The sequence below is a fragment of the Molothrus aeneus genome, chromosome 12 (genome assembly GCF_037042795.1).
Source record: "Molothrus aeneus isolate 106 chromosome 12, BPBGC_Maene_1.0, whole genome shotgun sequence".
Taxonomy (NCBI): domain Eukaryota; kingdom Metazoa; phylum Chordata; class Aves; order Passeriformes; family Icteridae; genus Molothrus; species Molothrus aeneus.
In genome coordinates this window covers 16,523,110-16,542,986 of record NC_089657.1, presented here as the reverse complement: position 1 = coordinate 16,542,986, position 19,877 = coordinate 16,523,110, and the positions used below count along the sequence as shown (strand labels likewise).

The window sequence follows — 19,877 nt, the reverse complement described above, 5'->3', positions numbered from 1 at the left end:
CCTGCTTGAGAAGGCAGCTGATGATCTCAAGAAGTCTCTTCCAATCTAAACCATTCTGTGATTATTTCTATATTAGAATTCTTAATTTTTAGAAGTTTGGGGGGAAAAAACCCCCACAACACAAAACAATGTGGTTTTCACTCAGAAGCTCTGCCAATTTTGTCATGGGGCAGATGCCTCCTTCCAAAGTTCTATGAGAACAGTAAATTCTTTCCCCTGTTATTTAAGAATACAATAATGTTTTGTGCAATGTTATAAGAAATATAATGAGCTACAATAGAAAGCAATCCCAGAAAGAAAAATCACTAAATGAAAGTTTATAGCTAGAGCTTTCTCTCGCCTTCCCCTCAAGGAACTGGTGTTAACAATAAAAAAGAAATACTTTAGTAGAAAGGAAGCTTAGCTCATTTGTAGGTAAAATGATTCCCCTTTTTCCAATTTAGTACCATTGCCAATATTACTGTTGTCATCTTCAGCTGACACTGGGGAGAGGGGGAGAAAAAAAATCTTACATGAGGAAAACAGTAAAGATCACTTTATTCCCATACCCAGAGAGGTATGTATATACAAAGGAAAAAGGAGGATTACTAGGTGTTGTCATCTTATTGCAGGGGTTCCATACTTTGTCTCCTTATCACAAAAGTTCCACACCTGCTTGGTGTTTCTCGTGGGCAGCTCCTCAGAGCACTGACTCTTTCTTCTTCACAAAGCAGCCACTGACTCCAGTTCCCTCTCAACCACCCACCCCACTCTTTTATAGCATCTTCTTCTCATTGCTCACAGCTGTGGCCTGGTAAAGTCAGGCCTGTTCCTAATCTTTGATAATTGGCCCAGCTGCAACTCCTTAGGGGTAAGATTACTTTCTACACTGTTTTCTTATATTCTATACCCTACAACTAAGTGTAAAGAGTGGTAGAAAACATGATATAGACCATGTTCCATGCCCCTCCTGCACAAGATCAGATGCTCCTTCCCAAGAGAATACCTCCAGGGACATCTGACCCCACAGAAGAACTGGGCCCAGTTATGATTTCCTAAGAGTTGTTTGCTTTTTGAAGCACAGAACACAGCTGGTTATGCTGGAGATGCATTGGACTCGCTCCACTGGACCATTCCTGGGTTGGTTTCCTAGACATCTAACTGTTTTCACTGCAGGTTTAAATGAAGAAACAAAGCTCCTGCAGCTCTATGTAGAGGTATTTCTCTAAAGGAAGGACAGGAAGGAAATGCAAGCTTAGACCGCCTACAGTTCTTGATCCTTATCCCACAGTTAAGGCTTGCAATTACTAAGCTAAAAAAGACAAAATAAAAGCCAGGAAAAAATACCTTCAAATGCTCAAGTTTTTTATCTGCTGTGTCATGGGCTTTGGCTATTAAAATGTAAGAAAAGAAGAGGGATGAAAGCAGGAGACATTATGTGGCAGCAACTGAAAATTTTATAAAAAAGATATGTATAAAACTCAACACACCTACCCTAGTGTCTACTTCTAATTTATGGAGGAACAATTGTACAAAACTTCCCATAGTCTGAGTTCTCCTTTCAGACTCTAGACACTAAAACAACTACTTACAAACTGTGCTGAATAATTTTTGAAGTCTTTGATGGGATTTGCAAAAGTATTGTATTATATTATTTCTTACATACTTAATAGCACTTGAAAATTGTTGCCTTTTCTTATAACAATGAAATTTTCAGATCTGAAGGTAGAATTTCAGAACTGCAGAAAGTTCCAGAGCAGTACACGTGACTTTCACATGATCCATTATTCTGCAGTTGGGGAGCCCCCATTAAATACAAGGAATCCAACAATTCTGATATTGATTCTGATGGATTTTGAAAGCACAAAGGCAGGCAACATTCCTCCCAGGGTATTAGAGATGTGCACACAAGGAGAGGAGCAGTGCTCTTACCACATACAGCTGTTTCCAGAGCACAGCCCATTCCTGCAGGGTCGCTGTGACTTCAGTCACCACAGAATCTTCAAGAGGAACAACTGTTTCATATTGCCTGTAGAAAAAAGGGGGAAATTAGGAAATGTACTCTGGAAAAGGTAGAAAAAGAAATGTGACAGTAAAAAGTGCCGTAATCTGTAGAATCCAGAACTTGAATTTGTTGAACACAAGAATATCTCAAGGGGATCATTTTGTCTGTTGTAAAACTGAAGCAAGTCCAGAGTCACAGCTACTGTTCCTCCATTACATTCCACAAGATTAAGCTTCTGTGAAGCATTTCCTGGTTACCTGTTCAAAAGACATACTTTCACTCTAATCAAGGTCAATGAAAAGCTTTCACTACTACAGCACGTTAAATTAACTTGCCTGTAAAGTGAGGTCCTTCACAATTTGGGTCCCTTCCTTAAGCCAGTCCACCCCATTTTCCCCCCTTCAATAATGTTAGCCAATATCAAAACCACCCAAAATACCTGCTGTCTACTAACATGTCCTATCCAGAAAGTTTTTTCAACACTGCAGATTAAATCTGGGGGATCTATCCTCTAATCAAAAGAATAAAACTTGTTCCTTTGTGCTAAAGGTTTTCCAAAACCATTAAAGGAGAATCACAAGAGTGGCTTGGACTGAAAGGGACTTCAAAGGTCATCTCATTCCACCCCCTGCCATGGGCAGGGACACCTTCCACTGTCCCAGTTGCTCCAGACCCCACCCAGCCTGGCCTTGAACACTTCCAGGGATGGGGCAGCCCCCACTTCCCTGGGCAAACTATGCCAAGGTTTCACTATCCACATCCTAAAATGTCTTCCTTAAATGTAAACCCATCATCCCCTGTCTGACTCTCCAGACCCTGCCAAAGGCCCTCTCCCCATCATCTTACAAGCCCCTTTTAGATACTGAAAGGCCAAAAGCAGCTCTGTGCAGTGTCATCTCCTCTCCAGGCTGGCCAGCCTGTGCTCACAGCAGGGCTGCTCCAGCCCTGGGGACAGTCCCTGTAAATCTCTAGGGACGTTTGGGGAGGGCAGGGACAGTGAGCAGGGCTGTGTGGTGTTCAGCTGCCTGCCAGCTTCAACACTTGCTCTGTTATTTCACAAGTGCTTATAATCGCGCTTGAAATATACTCTGAAATAAAGAATTTTCAAACAAAACCTGAAATAACCATGCCCCTCTGGTTCAGAACTGCATTACATTCTGTTGTGTCAATTGGTGCACGAGGCTTTGATAGTTTTAAACAGTATATCAGCTTTCCTAATAAGTACCTGAACTGGTTGCCCTTCACAAACTCTAAACTAACATCGAGGACTAATTAACTACACATCACAGGGAACTGCTCCTTCCCCTAAGGGGAGTGCACATTAGGAGTGGTTATTCTATGCAATATATAGCATTTTATTACACCCCAAAATGATGAAGCATCACTATTACAGCTGCCCTTACTGAGGCCCTTTGGGAACAAATCTACAATTCAAGACAATCAGAAGTCACCTGTTTTTCTACAGGTAGTTCACTAAGAGCCATTTAATACATTTCATCTTCCACATTTAATTTGTTGCCTCAGGTCACTGTCTGAAACACTGCAATTATAAATCTCCCCACAGCAGCCTTTATCTGGAATATGCAAGTAAAAGCAGCAGTGAAAACACAAGATATTGATTTCAGGAGTCTCAGTCAATCTCACAGGAAACTTTGCAGGTTCCAGAGCCCCCAGTCAGTAACTTCCCCAACGTGACATTTCCACCAGTGTTGTTATTCCCAGTAACTGAAATAAACCCACTGCCAGCAACACATGAATACAAACAAAGAGAAGGGCAGAAGCTTTCAACAGTGCACTTCAGTCACTCTTTGGGTGAGGTGGGGAGGGCTGGATCCTTTGGAAAACATTCAAGGTAACACAGCTATGACTCTGAAAATCTGTAGGTAAATGAGATGGGCTGTCTACTGACTGGTGCCTCCACAACAAATAAGAAAATACAGTATTTTGCCAGTGAGAGAACAAGCAGAAATGGAAGAATATAAGAAGAGTTCTTTAAGTGAATGTGTTTCAGATGAAACCTCTAAAGTTACAATTTTATGAGCCAAAGCAAACAAGAGTAACCATCAGACCTGATTCTTGCTATATTAAAAACAAACAAGCCACCTCCCAACTCTGTAGAATTACATTTAATTTTCAAGCCCTCATACACAAAAATGATACAATGAACTGAAACATCTCTGTAAGTTTCAATAATTATTTCTTTGTTTCCCTTCTAGATAAAAAGCACTGTAGCTTCTGAAAAAGAAGGAAAAATACTCACCCTCTGTTACTGACAATTGCCTTTTTCAAGTGAATATAATTTGCAGGAAAAATCCCCTGCAAGAGAAAAAATTCAGTCCATTAGAAACATACATTTACAGTTTTCAGCATTGGTAACCTCGGCCACAATAAATAACTGCCAATATATCTATTAAGAACCCCCAAACAACCATTGTGTCAAAGCTGCCAGTCAAGACTCTACATTGAGATTAGTAAAAATTGGCTGTTTTATCTGCCTTAGACCAGGACACCACACTGGACCAAACCTCCACCTGGCAAGATCAGAGAAGTGGCTCTTCTGCAGTTTGCAGCACAGCACCTGCAGCTCCCAGAGCAGGCTGATGCTGATTGGGGGTGACACAGACAGAGGCTTAAAAAGACAAATTAAACAAAAACTAAAAGCCCACCATCAAATTTGCATTGAACCCCCAAGGACAGAAGTGTTCTATTACTTGCATACTCTGGGGCTGTCAGTTTTTCTCCCTTTCCAAGGCAAAGCTGGTCAAACCCACTTGGGACACCTCCAGTTATTTGTCTTTGGCTGCTCCCATGAGGGCTGCACTCTGCCCTTGCCTGTGCCAGTGTGCTCTTGTATGTTGAGACATGGGGAAAAGGGAATTTAATCCAACCTTTTCCCAGTGTTCCACATTCTCCCTAAAGCACACAGCCCCAAATCCTAAGAGCAAAGTCTGTCAGTGTGTAAGAACAGCAAGCTGCACTTCAGTGGGAAATAGAGAAGCAGCACTGGAAATCTTTGGATTTAAAACAGCTGACAGCCACTGACAAAAATGTCAGCAACCAAGTGTGGGCTTTCACTTTTTAGAGCTTTAAAATCATACCATTTCAAAAGAAAAATTTTTGGGGTGGGGGGCAAGGCAGGTTGAAAGGAATATTAAGTACATAGGATTCCAAATGCTAAGGAAAATTCCTTTTTGTTCATAGGCAAGACTAAAATTATAGAAGGAAAAAGGCTGAATCTGAGAGGAATGGCTTCCTCAGGAAATCAGTAAATGGGCTTGCTTTCAGCCACATGAAAATTAGGAAGAAAAGAAATGCTACTTCACTTCCTTGTTTGGTTCAGTTCTAGTTAATGCTGCTTATTTCTGGTATCTAAGAAACCAGGGAAGCTTTGAAGGGCTCTCCTATCAAAACTGAACATATACACAGGCAGAAGTACCAACACACACAATGACTGCAGACATTTCATTAAAAGACTCCTGTGGTCATGTCAATGTAATACAGGCCATTTTATATTTCATAATACATTATGGCAGGTATTAGGTAAACATGAGGAATCTTTAAATACAAGCAATATTTAAACCAACAGAAATAAATAAAGCTCATTTAGAAGCACCTATTGGCGTGTTTGGATACAAACATTTAAAAAAACTTAGATATCCTCACAAACACAATCATACCAGAACAGTCAAAAAAGTTCTCCAAGAGCAAAAACAATGGAAAAAAATGGCAAATAACCAAATCAAATTTAACCAATGGTTAAATGGAAAAAATCTGAGACCACCCCCAACAACTTACAAAATCCTTTTTCAACAGACTTTTTTCAAAGTTGTATTAGATTAATAATTCAATTTATTAAATGTTCTTTAAAATGCTGCATTTAAGCAATGCAATATCACCTACCTATGCTTTTCTTCGGGGAGTAGGGTGGAGAGGATCAAACTGGATGAGATTTATAAATGTTGAAAAAATTGCATGTTACATGTCAGGAAGGTTTCTGATCCTTTGAGTGATTAATGAGTATCACTCAATTAAAAAAAAAAATCAAATCCTCCCACAGGAAAAAAGTTAGAGAAGAAAAATTAAAAGTTTACTGGATTGCAACAGTAAAATAGATTTAATCTGCCATTAGATTAACAAATGTATTCATGCTTACCTTGACACTGGGCTTCTTAATGGAAACACCTCTGTACCAACCTGAAAGCAGATGAAACACATTATAATATTTGTGGCACTGCTGTCTTTACACAGAAGCAAACTGACTACAACTATGCAGTTACTGAGATCATCTAAAAAAACAGCTATGCCTCACATAAGTGAAATTTTTACAATATTTTTTTGTTAGGGCTTTTTGTAAAAATTCCTTTAATTTTGCTCTGCAATAATGACAAACCCTTAACAAGCAGCAATGCTCTTGTTTCTTCCCAGCAGGAATAAAAGCAGATTAGCTATTCTCCTACTAATAATCCTTAGGCACTGTGGCCAAGATTCATTCAGCACTCAGGGAAGAGCCTGCACTGAACACTTTTCTTCCAGGCTGGCACTTGAGTCTTGTTGCAGTGCTTATCTTGACAAAATCTCCAGACTTCAGAAACCTGTAAAAGCCATTATCATACATTTCTGATGGGCTTTAAACAAATATAAATTCTTTGCATGTGTCTGGTCTTACACATGCCTGAGTAGAGAACAGGCTTTAGGATCTAATTTACACACCCCATTATTGTTCTTGTATTCCCCATCAGGAAACAGCTCCAGACAGGACAATAAATGAGAAGTAAAACACAAAGCTGCTAAAGCTGCAAGCTAAACAGAAGAACTCAGTTCCTGCTGCTCCTCACAGGTGACAGTGGTGTCACTGCAGGACTCAGCTGGGAATAAAGGGGCTGAAATCCTCCCCAGGTGAGGAGTGGGAAAGCAGCACACCCTGGAGCCGGCCTGGAGCAGCCCCAGGCCTGCAGGGACAGTGGTGCCTGTCTGGACCAGGGAGGGGGCCTGGCCCTGCCCAGCCACCCCAAATTCCTGGGCAAACCTGGCCAGGCCCAAGCCAAGCTCAGCCCCCAGGTGTGATTAGAGCTGCAGCCAGTGCCAGCCAGGCACAGCCCTCACCTGCACACAGCCAACACTTCACATCAGCTCAATCCCATTCAAAACCCTCTCATTTTCCCACTCACTTCCTACTTACTGTCTTTTTCCCTCCCTTATTTTAAATTGCACTGGCAGAACCTGCCTGTAATTTGCTATGGAGAATAGAGAAGAACAGAACAAAGTAACTGGGTATTTTGTCTCTCTTAGAAAAATGACTTCAGATTTGGCTGAATTATAATAAGAGTCTCATTGAGAGGATCAGATGTGGGGAACAAGGCCTTGAATTTGCTTTAAAGACAGCCTGATAGTCTTGAATTTTTATTTTGTTTTAAAAAGGGAATCTAAGTCAATATGAAGTAAAATAACTGATGAATTCCAGACAATTGCAAACCTCAGTAGAGAAAAAATGTAAAAGTTAAAATCCATCTTTTTCATTACACAAATTTCTCATGAAGATAGGACATAACACAAAGATTTGTTTTCCTATGACATCATTGTTTATATCTCAAAAATAAACTACTGTTGTTTTGAATTCATTTTAGTTGATCAAACTTTAGAGCAATCATATCAATATAAACATAAATGCACAAACAACACATGCAGATCCTTAACATGAGTGATTTCTAGAACTCCACACAACTGTGCCCACACCTGCTTTTGAGCAACAGATGCTGCATATTTTTAAGGTCACAGAAAAAATAAATGCATTTATCCTGTGATTCACTGTTACTAATATTAAATACAGTCTGTACCTCAGAAATAACCAGACATTCAAGCTCTAAGGCAAACAGAATGACAAACTTCTTGGTAAATGGGGAAAAAAAGTGGTTTTGTCCAAGTTTGTGAACAGACCAGTAAAAAAACAAAACCCAGTAAAGGGGATGACCATCAATATTCTAGATCTGCAGGGTAGTAAACAAAAACTTAGCTAAATTCTGAAGCTTTTGTTCTTCATTCCAAAACAAATTTTCAAAGTTTACAAGCTCTGTGTTTACACAGTTGTGAAAAACAGGCAAGGAAGGACCCTGAGAAATCACCCAGCTCATCCAAGCCATGTCTCTAAATCTCTCCTCACATTCAGTCTGGTTTAAACAGCATCCAATCATTTATTACCAGGGCTGAAAAACACTGCACTCCTTGTCTGAGGAAAATTATCCACACATCTGTAAAACCCAAATTCCAAGGTATTGCTGCACCAAATTCCAAGGAAACTCTATTTCTGCCACTCCACACAGACCAGTTTGAAAGTAGTGGTGTTGCACAGGCAATTTTTTAGAAGAAACTTCTTTTACAGATCAACAGTGGCCAGTAAAACTGCAGGTAACATGTGAAATTTTGTTATAGTACTTGGAAATCTGGCATATCCCCCTTACAACCTGAACTTTCTTTGGTTCTATTTAAATATTGGACTTTTTTTTTTCTTTTGGACATCATGGAAAATATTTTGTTGACTTCCCTCTTGTAGTTTTCTTCATATATTTGAGAAGTTCCTCAATTTCCTTTACTCTTATAAATTGTGCTCTCCAGATCTTACTTGTTCTTTTATTTTTATATCTTTTTTAATGTAGTTCAATTTTTTTTAAGTCACCTCTCTCTATTTTGAGTTTCCTTCAACTCTGTGCAAGCAAGAGACAGTCAGAGCTCAGCAGAAGCTGAAAGCCCCACACTGTAAAATGCACAACTCATTCTGTATCACAAAGTAAAAGCTATGGGAAAAGGTACAATGCTTTTTTTTAAAGGCACATTTAGAAAATTGCATCTGCATTACATTATTTTCTAAAATGAACTAAACCTGCATTCTGGAATTAGTCTTAAACACATTAATATTGATGTAATCATTTATCTTAAAGAGCATTTGTTCTGGAGGATTTAATGACAATAGTCATCAAGCCAAGGCAGGTGCTTCATCTAATTGTGACCCCAACTTGCACTCCCTGGTCAGACACAACACTGCCCAACAGCTTTAGGTGTCACTGCACTGCAAATAAAAACTGCTAATATTTCAGAATTATGGCATGCATTTAGTGACACATGGTCTTCAGAGGGTACTGACTTCACAGAAATGGTGAAGATGAGATTTAAAATCAAGAAGGAGAAAAACAGCTATAAAGTGACAAGAATTTTGTGAATAAATGAATGAGAAACAATGATCATGCCTGCAGTGAAGTTGGGTGGGGATGGAGCTGAGATGGCTGACCTGAACCAGCCAAAGGGATATTCCACACCACACATTCATTTGGTACAAGAAAACCAAGAATTAGTCTGTCAGAAATGCCCCTCTAAAACTACCTGTACCTGTGGAAATCCACTGGGGGAACTTGAAGCCACATTAGAGAACCTGCAAACTGTTGGACAAAGACTGAAAACTCCTCTTTCCAAAGGTGTGCCACACTCAGGAGTCTCAGCAACAGTGCAGCCCTAGTTAAGTTACAAAAGTAGCTCTGGGGCAGTCCTGCACATCTCAACCTCTTCATTTCAGTGACTGGAAGAGCTACCAGTGATTTTTTGATCTTTACTTGAAAGTGTGTTGAATGAAACCAGATATTCTTTCTAAAAGCCATCTCAACCTTTTTCAGATTTCCACTTAATCCACAAGAGGTCTGTCACATGGAAACAGCTCACCCCTTTAGAGGACTCAGTTACAAAAAAGCAAAAGGGCCCTAATTGAAAGATATTGATCTACTTTTCAGAAAAATAAAGCTCAAGTATCAGAGTTACTGAGCTGCAGACAGTAGGAAAAAAGAAATTCTGCATATAATTTCTTGACAAACAAAATTCTAAAATTAAATTATATCAGTATTTAAGGTAAATCCTAAAGCTAAAATTTGTTCTTAAATAAAGTACTGCTAGTAGAGTCTGCTACAGGAACTCGAGCATTCTTTGTCCTACAAAAATAAATGTACTTGGCAGTAATGTGAGTAACCCTCACACCCAGAGCAAAGCTGTCTTTTGCATATACAAGCCAATAAACAATTGCTTTTACCTTGTTATCTGCATGTCACCTGCTCTGCAGAGCTGAAGGCACCCAAAGTGACCCAGGAGAGGGACAGGAGCAGCGCTCAGTGAAAGCTTCGCACAGGCTGGAGCGCTCTGTCCCGAGCCGGCTGCTCCGCGCTCGCCGGGCAGCAGCAGCAGCAGCAGAATCCCCAGCCCTGCCTGCCTGCACCACGTCAGGGGCAGCCTGGGGCCAGCAGAGCCACAGGAACAGGCTGATCATGCTGCCAGGGCTGCATCATTACCATGCCAGAAGGCAGAGAGAGATGGGATGTGTTTTACTGTGGCCACAGGGCTGTCAGAAGCCACTCTGGGCTCTGAAAGGCGACTTTCAAGAACTGGGCAAGATCTGCCACAGCAGAGGTGTGAGCCAGAGAGGCTTCACTTCCATGGACACATCCCACAAAATGCAAAGAGGGAAAAAGAATGGAAAGGGTGGGGGGGAAACCAACAGGAGAATGGGTATCTCACTGGAGACATCTTCCTCAGGCCAAAAACAAATGACTGGAAGGAGTCACTTTGGCCCAGGCAGCCAGAGGTGAGCTCCTGCCTCAGATGGGAGGAAACCTGCAGGGCTCCCACAGCACTGACAGCCTGCAGTGGGACTCCTCCCTCATCTGTATGGCACAGCTTGGAGGCATGGCAAAGGCATCACTTCTCAATCACATTAAATTCATCAAGAATTTTTTTTAAAACCCTAATTGCAAGTTATATCTGCTGCTTAAGTGTTCCAAATACCAGAAACACTTATTTTGACCATGGCATCACTGCTGGAATTACCTTTAAATATATTTTCTGCATGGTTTAAAAAACACAATTATTAATGTACACACATGAAAACCAGGTGGATAAATACTTGTGTGGCTAGCAGAATTTGCATGGGTAAGATAATATTCTTTTAACTGGTGCTTCAGGCATCAGCTGGTGTTTCCATTCTTCAGTGAATATACAAAACTCTCAAGGTAATAATTACAGTTACTGAAGTTATGGCATTTTTAATCTAAAGAAAATTGCCCTCTAGCAATAAAAACAAATGGACAACACAGACATTTTAAATTTAGTCTGAATGCCACTAGTTACTGACAGCCACTGCCTGTGGCAGGGCAATGGCCATGTGACTTGAAAGACAGAATGTTCTTCAGAATGCACAGTCCAAATGTGCATTTCAAACAAGGAGTGTGCTCATACTTTGCCACTTGACAAAAGAAAGCTCCATCTTTCAGCATTTCCAGTGGTACACTAACGTCCCTCTGGCATTAGTGCAGCAGAGCAGAGAACTCCACTTGGTGTTTCAGCTCTCCCTGAGTGCCAAGATCATAGTGGAAGGGCTCAGAGAAAGCAGCGAATGACAAGCACAGGTCCAAGTGGTGTCTTGGTGAACATTTCTAACATTTGAGTAAGACCAGTGGAGGATCTGAGAGTCCTCTGTGAAAGCAGTAACTACAAAACCTCCCTGGAACACCTCGTGCTTTACAGATGGTGTGTGTTTGATGGAAACACACGTGGAGCCTTTGGTGCCTGTAGAGGAAAGACAGGCACCAGGTCCATGAGTTTATTTACTGGAACAGTGGGCAGGTTCTTTGTCAGATCTAGGAAGGGTTAAAAACCAGTCATTCAGATATTTGTGGTCTAGTATGAAGGCACACAGAGGAGCAGGCAAATTTGGGGAAATCCAAAAGTTCCAATTTCAAGCATGTAAACAAAATCCAAACAAAAAAAGTTACTTCTATTTCACTCTATTTCGTTTAAAAACGCATACACAACCACAATACTTTTTAACATGTTATCAGTTGGTAGTTATATTTATATTTATTAACCTTAGAGATAAATACATGCATGTGGGTGTGTGTATGCACCTACATTTGCTTCTGTACTCTGCAAATATCTATAAAACTTAGCTGCAGTGGTACCCAGAATCTTGAAATAGGAAATTCCCTCCTCTTTCATTCAATTGCTCTAAAAGCAGGGACTGCTTCTTACACCAATCACTACAGAAGAGCACTTGCTCTTTTATAATACAAATACAGTTATTCAGTAAGTTATTATGATTAAAAATAAGCACATTCACAAGTATAGCTACTCTTTGAATCTTTGTCAGCTTTGAATTCTCTAGCGAGTCTCTGAAATCTTAGCTCACATCACTAAAAGTTTGTGTATGTGAATCTTTTCAACCCAGACAGAAAAATCCCTGCTGCAGACAATTATGCATAAACTATTCAAGAAGTGAAGCTGAAACAGCAATGGATCTGCAGTGACTCTCACAGCAGTGACCCTTATTTTGTGTGGGTTAATATTATTTTATCCAGTCTGTCTACACAAAAGAATCCCCAGCAAAGAAGGCAGAAGTAGAGGACCCTGTTAAACAACGACTTAGACAAGAATGCTTAAAAAGCAACTGCTTTTTTTTTCCTCTTTTAGGAGTCTGCTTTGCACATTGAGTGTGCTTTTTTGCATAATTCACACATGCAAGAGCTGCAGCACAGACCATCTGAATATTCAGATGAGTTTCATAGTGTGGAGTTCCAGATGTTATTATCAAAATTAATCTATCTTTTTATACACAAAGTCCATGGTAAAGGCACCTCAACCAAAATGACAGGATGGAGGGCTTAAACTGCAAATCCAAAAAAATTCTGTACAAATCATCTTCCATCCAGGAAAACCCTGTCTGAGGACCTCCTTTCTCAGCAATTTGAAGACTGGCATGAATTGCTTTTGAGGAATCATTCTCAAAACTACCAGCAAAGGAAATATTCAAAGCCTAATTATTTTAACACTGTAAAGACAAGTTGGATTATCCACTTGCTTTTCCATGAAAAACCTGCTCCTTGGAGATCGTGCTTTTATTTCCCAGTTTTAAAAATTTCCCAGAAATGGCTGGAAAATACCATGACTGCTTTCAGCAACATACAGTGCTTAATTCCCTTAGATTTATCTCATCCTAAGCAAAGGGATACTTTTTTCCTGAGCTTGCACCACGTTCTAATTTACAAGACCTGGTAGAATAATTACAATGTGCCCTCAGTGTGTGAGCACAGCTTAGCCCACCCCAGCATTTGTGGGTTTTAAAAAAGCATGGGATTGTTTACAGCAAACTTCTTTGTGGGCAATTTTCTCCACTGCAGTGCAAAGCTCTCATTCCAGAGAATTTTTACAAATGTATGTTACTACAAAAATTAGCATAGAGGTGACTTTTTGTGATGAGTTAAGGCAGTGGGAAAACAAACACCTGAGTACAAGAAAAAGCATCAAGAGCAAAAAACAGTTCTAGGCATGAGAGGCAAAGCAGAGCCTGCAGAAGGTCTGGGAAGCAACATTAACAGCGCAGATGAAAAATTACTTTAAACTGAACAAACAAAAAACCACATCTACAACTTCGTGGAATGTTAATTTGGAATTCAAATTTGTGGATCTGGGTTTTGAATTTGTTCAGCACTTCAGGAATAAGGTTACATTATTCCACCTCAGACTACAGTGAAACATGTACTCTTACTGTATCTCGTCAACCTATTTTTCACCAGACATGTTTTACAACACTTGCTTGAACGTTAGGATAAGAATAATTCTCCTTTTACATCCACCTTCAATCACATTCTTCATTGTGAATAAAGCAGAGCATTAGGACATTCGATTTATTCACACACAGACATCTCCAGCCACATAAGAACTATAAAATTTACAAGGGCATTTTGCTTTAGGTACGAAAACACATATCAAAATGAATTCAAAAAAATCCCCCTAAACCCATATTTTTTACATTTTTTCTGGTATTGCTAATCTATTTAATAACTAATATTTTCAACCTGTTCAGATGTTTCTAAGTAATTAAACTGATATGCTTAATAAAAATGCATAACAGTAACACTGAGAAAATACAGTGAAAAAAAAGATACCGATTCTGTACTTTACATGATGAAAATTCAGTGTAAGACCCAGTTACAATACAACAATCAGGTCAGGGTTCAAGATTTTCTGGACAGATGGTTAACTTCAAACACACTGACCCCCTATCAGACTGGATTAGTGCCAAGAGCACTCAGCCTTTCCTACGGAAAGTGGGTCAGAGTAGGTTTTATTCAAGTGCTTTGATTTGATGCATCATGATTTCCAAAGAACTTATTAAAACCTGCTAGATTAAGATATTGGTATATTCTTACATGGAAAATGGGGTTCCCTCTTGGACATCACACTTACCTTCACATTTCTCCAGGATCTGGACAGTTTCACCTAGTTCCAGGACCAAGCCTTGCGGAACAGTTCCTCGGAAGCTGCATATCACTGGAGGGTGGGGAAAAAGAGAGAGACACATATGAGGCTTGGATCTTTGTGTGAATTTTCTTCTAAGCATAGCCCTTTAGCTCACTCCCTGTATAAAAATAGCTCTTACATAGCTGCCCAGAAAACCTGTCAGCCAACTTTTCCTGATCAGGTGTGTTTATTCTGGCCCTTATCGGAAATTAAGCTCAACAACACCATAAAAGCTGAGCTTTTAAAAAGATTTTTAAATTAAGCAAGGCTTGTAATCACTTTAATCAGCAACCTCTGATTTATATTGCATACAAAGATTTCCTTGTCTCACAATTCTTACTCTACTCCACAACCCATCAATGGAACAGGCTGCCCAAACTGCAGAGATTAAAACAGGAAATCAACTCCAGCAATTACTTTTCTCCAAGTTGAAACTATTTCAAATATAATCTGTGCATCTAATAGACTGCAAAAATCCTACAATACCATAGATTATATTTAAGCAGACATATGAAAGAATCCATGAGAATCTGTACTTTTCATAAGCACTATCTAACATGACGACACATCTTACTTTTCCAGGTATCTTTAATTTTCATTAAGCAGGGAAAATAAGAACCCATCTTAATGTTTCAGAAAATATTGATACAATAAATAAAAATGCTAAATGAAACTCAATTGTTAAAAGAAGTTTTAAAAATTCACAGTGTATAATGATATATTCTTCAGCTATATTTATCAAAATCTTCAGGGACATGGACATGGGGAGTTCCCTCAACATGAGATGTCAGAACAAAGGGTGAATTGCAGGCAGGTCCTACCTGCCCCCAGGCCCAGCATTAAAAACTCCCCCAGGCACAGACTGAATGCAGTAAAACTTGCTCCAGGTAAACGCACACCCAGGAGGGCTCCCCTGTCACCTCCACACCCTGGAGCATTGCAAGTGGGATTCCACGAGCTCAAACAGTGACCCCCTGTGGGCACCATCCTCTTCTCCAATTCAGGAGAACATTCACTCCCTTTGGAATGCAAACACTCCAGCTGTGGTCAAGGTGCTCCCATGTGATGGAGGCACATTGCACAGAATATTCTGAGTTGGAAGGGACCCACCAGGATCATTGAGTCCAATCAAGTGAATGGCCAAAGAGGGCTCAAACCCACAGCCCAGCAGCTCCCAGCACCCTGCTCCAGCCAGCTGAGTGCAGCTCCTCCCTAAAGATCCTCCCATGCCAAAGCCATGAGTCCCCTCTGACTGCACGGGAAGCAGACAGGCTGAAGAACACCACGGAACCCAAGACTCCCAGCTGCACCATGCACCACAAGGTAGGGCTCTTGAACCTTGAATTTCTAAGAAATAATGAGAAATGCAGAGACAAAACTCCCACCAAAACAAAACTGCATTTTAACCCTTTGCACACACTTCATAATGGGCTAGGGAAAGGAAGAACTACACCCATCACCCAGATGAGGCAAACACCCAGATGAGACCAATACAAGAAAGAGTGAAAAAAAGATCTAAAGGGAACCAAATGGCATCAAATGCTTGCATTTCCCCAGTGAGACTCAATGTAGGACTTAATCCCAAGAGTTAAGAACTCAGAATTTCATCAAGAAGCCTCAACTGCTCTCTCAGCTCTTATGGCCCAGCAGAAGTCACAGTCAGTTAAATGAGGCTTTAAATTCTTGTTTACATCAGAGGAGGGAGAAACACAACAACTGGCTCCAGACTGGAATAATGCAGACAGCATAATCCAACAAAACCGCAGCTCATCAGCATTCTGCATCCATTCTTCACCCATGAAGAAATCATAAATATGGATTTCAACCAAAGAAAAACTACTGAAAGCCTCTCCCAAAGAGCAGGAACACTGACAACTGAAATGATGAACTGGCAGGACATAATCAAACCTCCAATGGCTTTTCCTTTTTTTTTTTTTTTTTTGCCTCTTCAGTATTTTACAAAGCTGGATCCTTTAAACACAGAAAATGTTTTCTTTTTTCTAATTTGCAATTTTACCAAATTAGGAACATACAAGTTGATTTGCAAAATACCCCAAAGTCCTGTATTAAACTGTGATTTTTTAGTTCAAACCAACAAAACCTCTAAAAAATTAATCTATGTCTCAAAAAAGGGAATTTCAAACACCTTGGGTAAAAAGCTACCTTTGAAAACACCAGAAAACAAAATGGAGAAGTGTTAATACAGTAATAAGATATTCATTTATGAGAGTAATTTTAGATACATTAATAATTTTAAGTATTAATATAGGCATGATAATATTAAAAACCAGTTTCCAGAGCACTTTCATCTGTTCTGAACATGTCAGGGATCTCATGACAGAGACACTAATCCTAGGACATGTGGGTGTTCCTGGTTGTAGACAATAGAAAAGTTAAATCATGGAGGAAAAACAACTCAACTGCTCTTACTCAGCCAAGCCCAACAAGAAACAGTAACTCTGAAAAGTATTATTACATGCTAACATTGCATTAGGTGCTCTGAATTAACAAACAGCAGCTGAATTCCTATGACAATTATTTACCATATTAAAGCTACTGAATCAAGGATGCAGCTGGGAAAGAAATTACCAATTCTTTGGCCATCAAATATCTGCCTATTATGTAACAATACAGGTGGGTTTGGAATAAAAGCTGAAGGAAAGGTACCAGGAAAAGACAGTACTGGGGTTTTTTCAATTGCTAACAGAACAATTTTTTAAAATATGGTCAGGAATGGTGACTTTAATATATTTAGTCTTACAGGAAGTAATTCTAACAGATGTGTTAGTCTACAGATGCAAACTGGCCATTTTGAATAGGATTCTACTAGTCACACAAAGAACATCTGATAGAAGGACTGTACAATATGTGATTGGCTCTTCAGAATTCAGAGCACTCTGCTCATAAGATAAACAAAACTCTTTTCTTAGGTCTACTTCACTCAAAAAAAGACTAAATAAGCAAAAATTAGAAAACAGAAATCAACTGATTCCATCAGCTCTAGATACAACCTTGGTGATCATACTCAATTAGAAAATTAATTCTCATACAAAAGTAACACTCCTCCTTCATTCTCAATACAACAGTATTGAATCTAATTCCTTTTGTAATAATCATTAAATTATGTTAGTCTCTTCTGTTTGACAATTTTTATAATCAATTCATAGGATTGGTGAATTTCCATATGGGTATTATCAAAACAATAGAAGCCAAATCTCAAGAGTAAATTATTTTCCAGCCACACCGAATCAAAGTCAGGAAAAATTAAAGAATCCAAGTAAACTGACCCAACAGACCAAACCATCTTGCTAAACTGTGTAACAAGAACAAAATGTAACACCTCTGAAACAAAAAAGAATGGTAAAAACAACTCCTGATTATGACAGAATCAGAAATTTAAGGCTCTTTTATAGTTTGATTTATTATTCCAACAACTACTTCCAAAAAAGTTGTGGATGTTACTCATTTGTTAAGCTAAAAATGCATTATGTAAGACAATCTTATTTATAGAGTCCCTTTTAGGTACACAGTTCTTCTTAGCAGCATTATTTGAAAAACGTGATCACAAATATAAATGAGAAATACAGAGTAATTCAACTATTCTGAAGAAAACCATTTACAGAGAGGACTCTGACAGCTGACTTCTTCCCTTTCCATGTAAAGAGAAATTCTTTAGCCAACATGATCACCTACAAACTGTCCATCCATCCATAAGCTCCCATCATTTCTTACAAGATGCATGTCCTCGGTCACCAGAACACACAAGTAACACATCATCCAAACAGGCACAAAGCAAAGCTTTTACCCACCAGTTTACAGATCTGACTGATCCCTCTTGGACTCCAGGACACACTGCAGAAATATTTAATATCCATTTTCAGCAATGAAGCCCCTTGCCATCGTTCAGCTCTATAAGGAGGTCATAGTTCCCCTCACAAAGTCATTTCAGCCAGCAGTTACAGCCAACATTGACTAAAGATGAAAGCTTTGAAAAAGCACCACATGCCATGTGATGCAGGAATTATCTCCAAGACTGAAGTCCCTTATCTGTGGTACTTAAACTGGACCACAGCAAAGGAAATCCTTCCCTCTTCACCTCTGAAATTTATCAGTAAGAAAGGCACAACCCAGCTCACACAGGCAGTGACTCTCATGCTGTACCAGAACACACGAAGGGATTGTGGGGTACAACGTATAAGAACAGATGGCATTGAAATAATGGTTTCAAAAGTCAAGGATCCAAGAGATGACAGATTTTTCCTTGCCCATGGATATGCCCTGACACAGTATAATATAAACAGCTGCACTGCAAGTCCCCAGCAGAAGAGAAACTGCATGAAAAGACAAACAGGACCTGTTAAGCCAATGCATCTTTGCACACCTCTGATTCCTCCTGGGCTCCACCTAAAGCAGCTCCTTGCTATGTGAACAAAGACAATCCAATTGATACAATTCAGGAGGTTTTACAAACTGTGTTCTCAAACAGCCCCTCTCAACAGCTCTTGGAGAAACTGCACTTGGCTGTGATAAAGTGGGCAGGTGTTTGCACAGCTAAATAATCAGCAAAGTGATGTCAAATAAAAAAGCCATTTCCCTTAGTGAGGACAGATTGAGCAGCAAGCTCTGAAGGGATCTCTGTTGGAATCTTTCCTGTTTCAAGTATCTTTCAATAATCCAAAAAGCTCATTGTTTAGAGAAGCCACACAGTTTATAAGGCCACTGAGGCTATTCAGAGTAAGAAAGAGCTATAGCTGGACCCAAGCCCCACAAGCAGAAGTGGCAGATGAGCAGTGTTCAGTTCACCTGCGTGGCATTGCATGAGGGATGAACAATCCTCAGCTCACACACAAAATCATCATCTCCTCCCTTGCTAGTGCCACGCTGAGAGGAACCCTGGAGTGTCAGAGGTCTTACCATAAAACTCAGAGCTCACCACTGTCAGAGACCACCCCACATCACACAGAATATAGTCTTGGGGAAAAAGGGAAGACACCATGGCCCACAGTACTGCATAAAATTCCCAATGAACCCCATGTGCCATTTTCCCCTTTGCCAAAAAGGACTAAACAGCATAAGAGCAGGCAGAAAGAAGTGAGAGAACATAGCAAGGACTGAATAAGGACTTTTATGTGATTGATTGTTAACCACGATGGGACTTCTGTACCAGGAAGGCTGAAAGGGTGGAGAGGGGAGAACCGAAGGAAGGTGCACAGGGAACTGTTGCTATCTACCTCTTCCAGCTCAGAAAGCAGAGCAGTGTCAAATGAAGCAGCAGAGTTCAGAACTTAATTAAAGTACTTTTCCACACAGTGCATAAATTGTGAAGCTCCTCATGAGATACGGTGGGTGACAGAAATTAAATAATCACTCAAACTCCAAAGCCAACAGGACAAATCCATGGATGTGCCCCACGCTCGGCCCTGCCCGGGTCGGGAAGCAGCGGAGCCTGGGGAAAGCTCCGCCCCGACTGCCGGGGCAGGCACGGGGCTGGGACGGGGCTGCAGGGCGGGGATTATCGAGCAGCCACCGCCTCCGCTTCTGCTGTGCTGGGCCAGTGACTGCTCTGGGA

The 19,877-nt window shown here is 40.1% G+C and overlaps 1 protein-coding gene across 8 annotated transcripts in view; it reads right to left on the bottom strand.

Moving 5' to 3' along the window:
- DOCK3 (dedicator of cytokinesis 3) overlaps positions 1-19,877 on the bottom strand; it is a 185,598-nt gene that overhangs the window by 152,067 nt on the left and 13,654 nt on the right. For all 8 annotated transcript variants that reach the window (XM_066558288.1, XM_066558290.1, XM_066558291.1 and 5 more), the window contains exons 2-5: positions 14,255-14,338; positions 6,138-6,178; positions 4,245-4,300; positions 1,912-2,008 (exon numbers count right to left, since the gene is read on the bottom strand). In XM_066558288.1, coding sequence (XP_066414385.1) covers positions 1,912-2,008; positions 4,245-4,300; positions 6,138-6,178; positions 14,255-14,338 — 278 coding nt within the window. The remainder of the gene's footprint in view (positions 1-1,911; positions 2,009-4,244; positions 4,301-6,137; positions 6,179-14,254; positions 14,339-19,877) is intronic.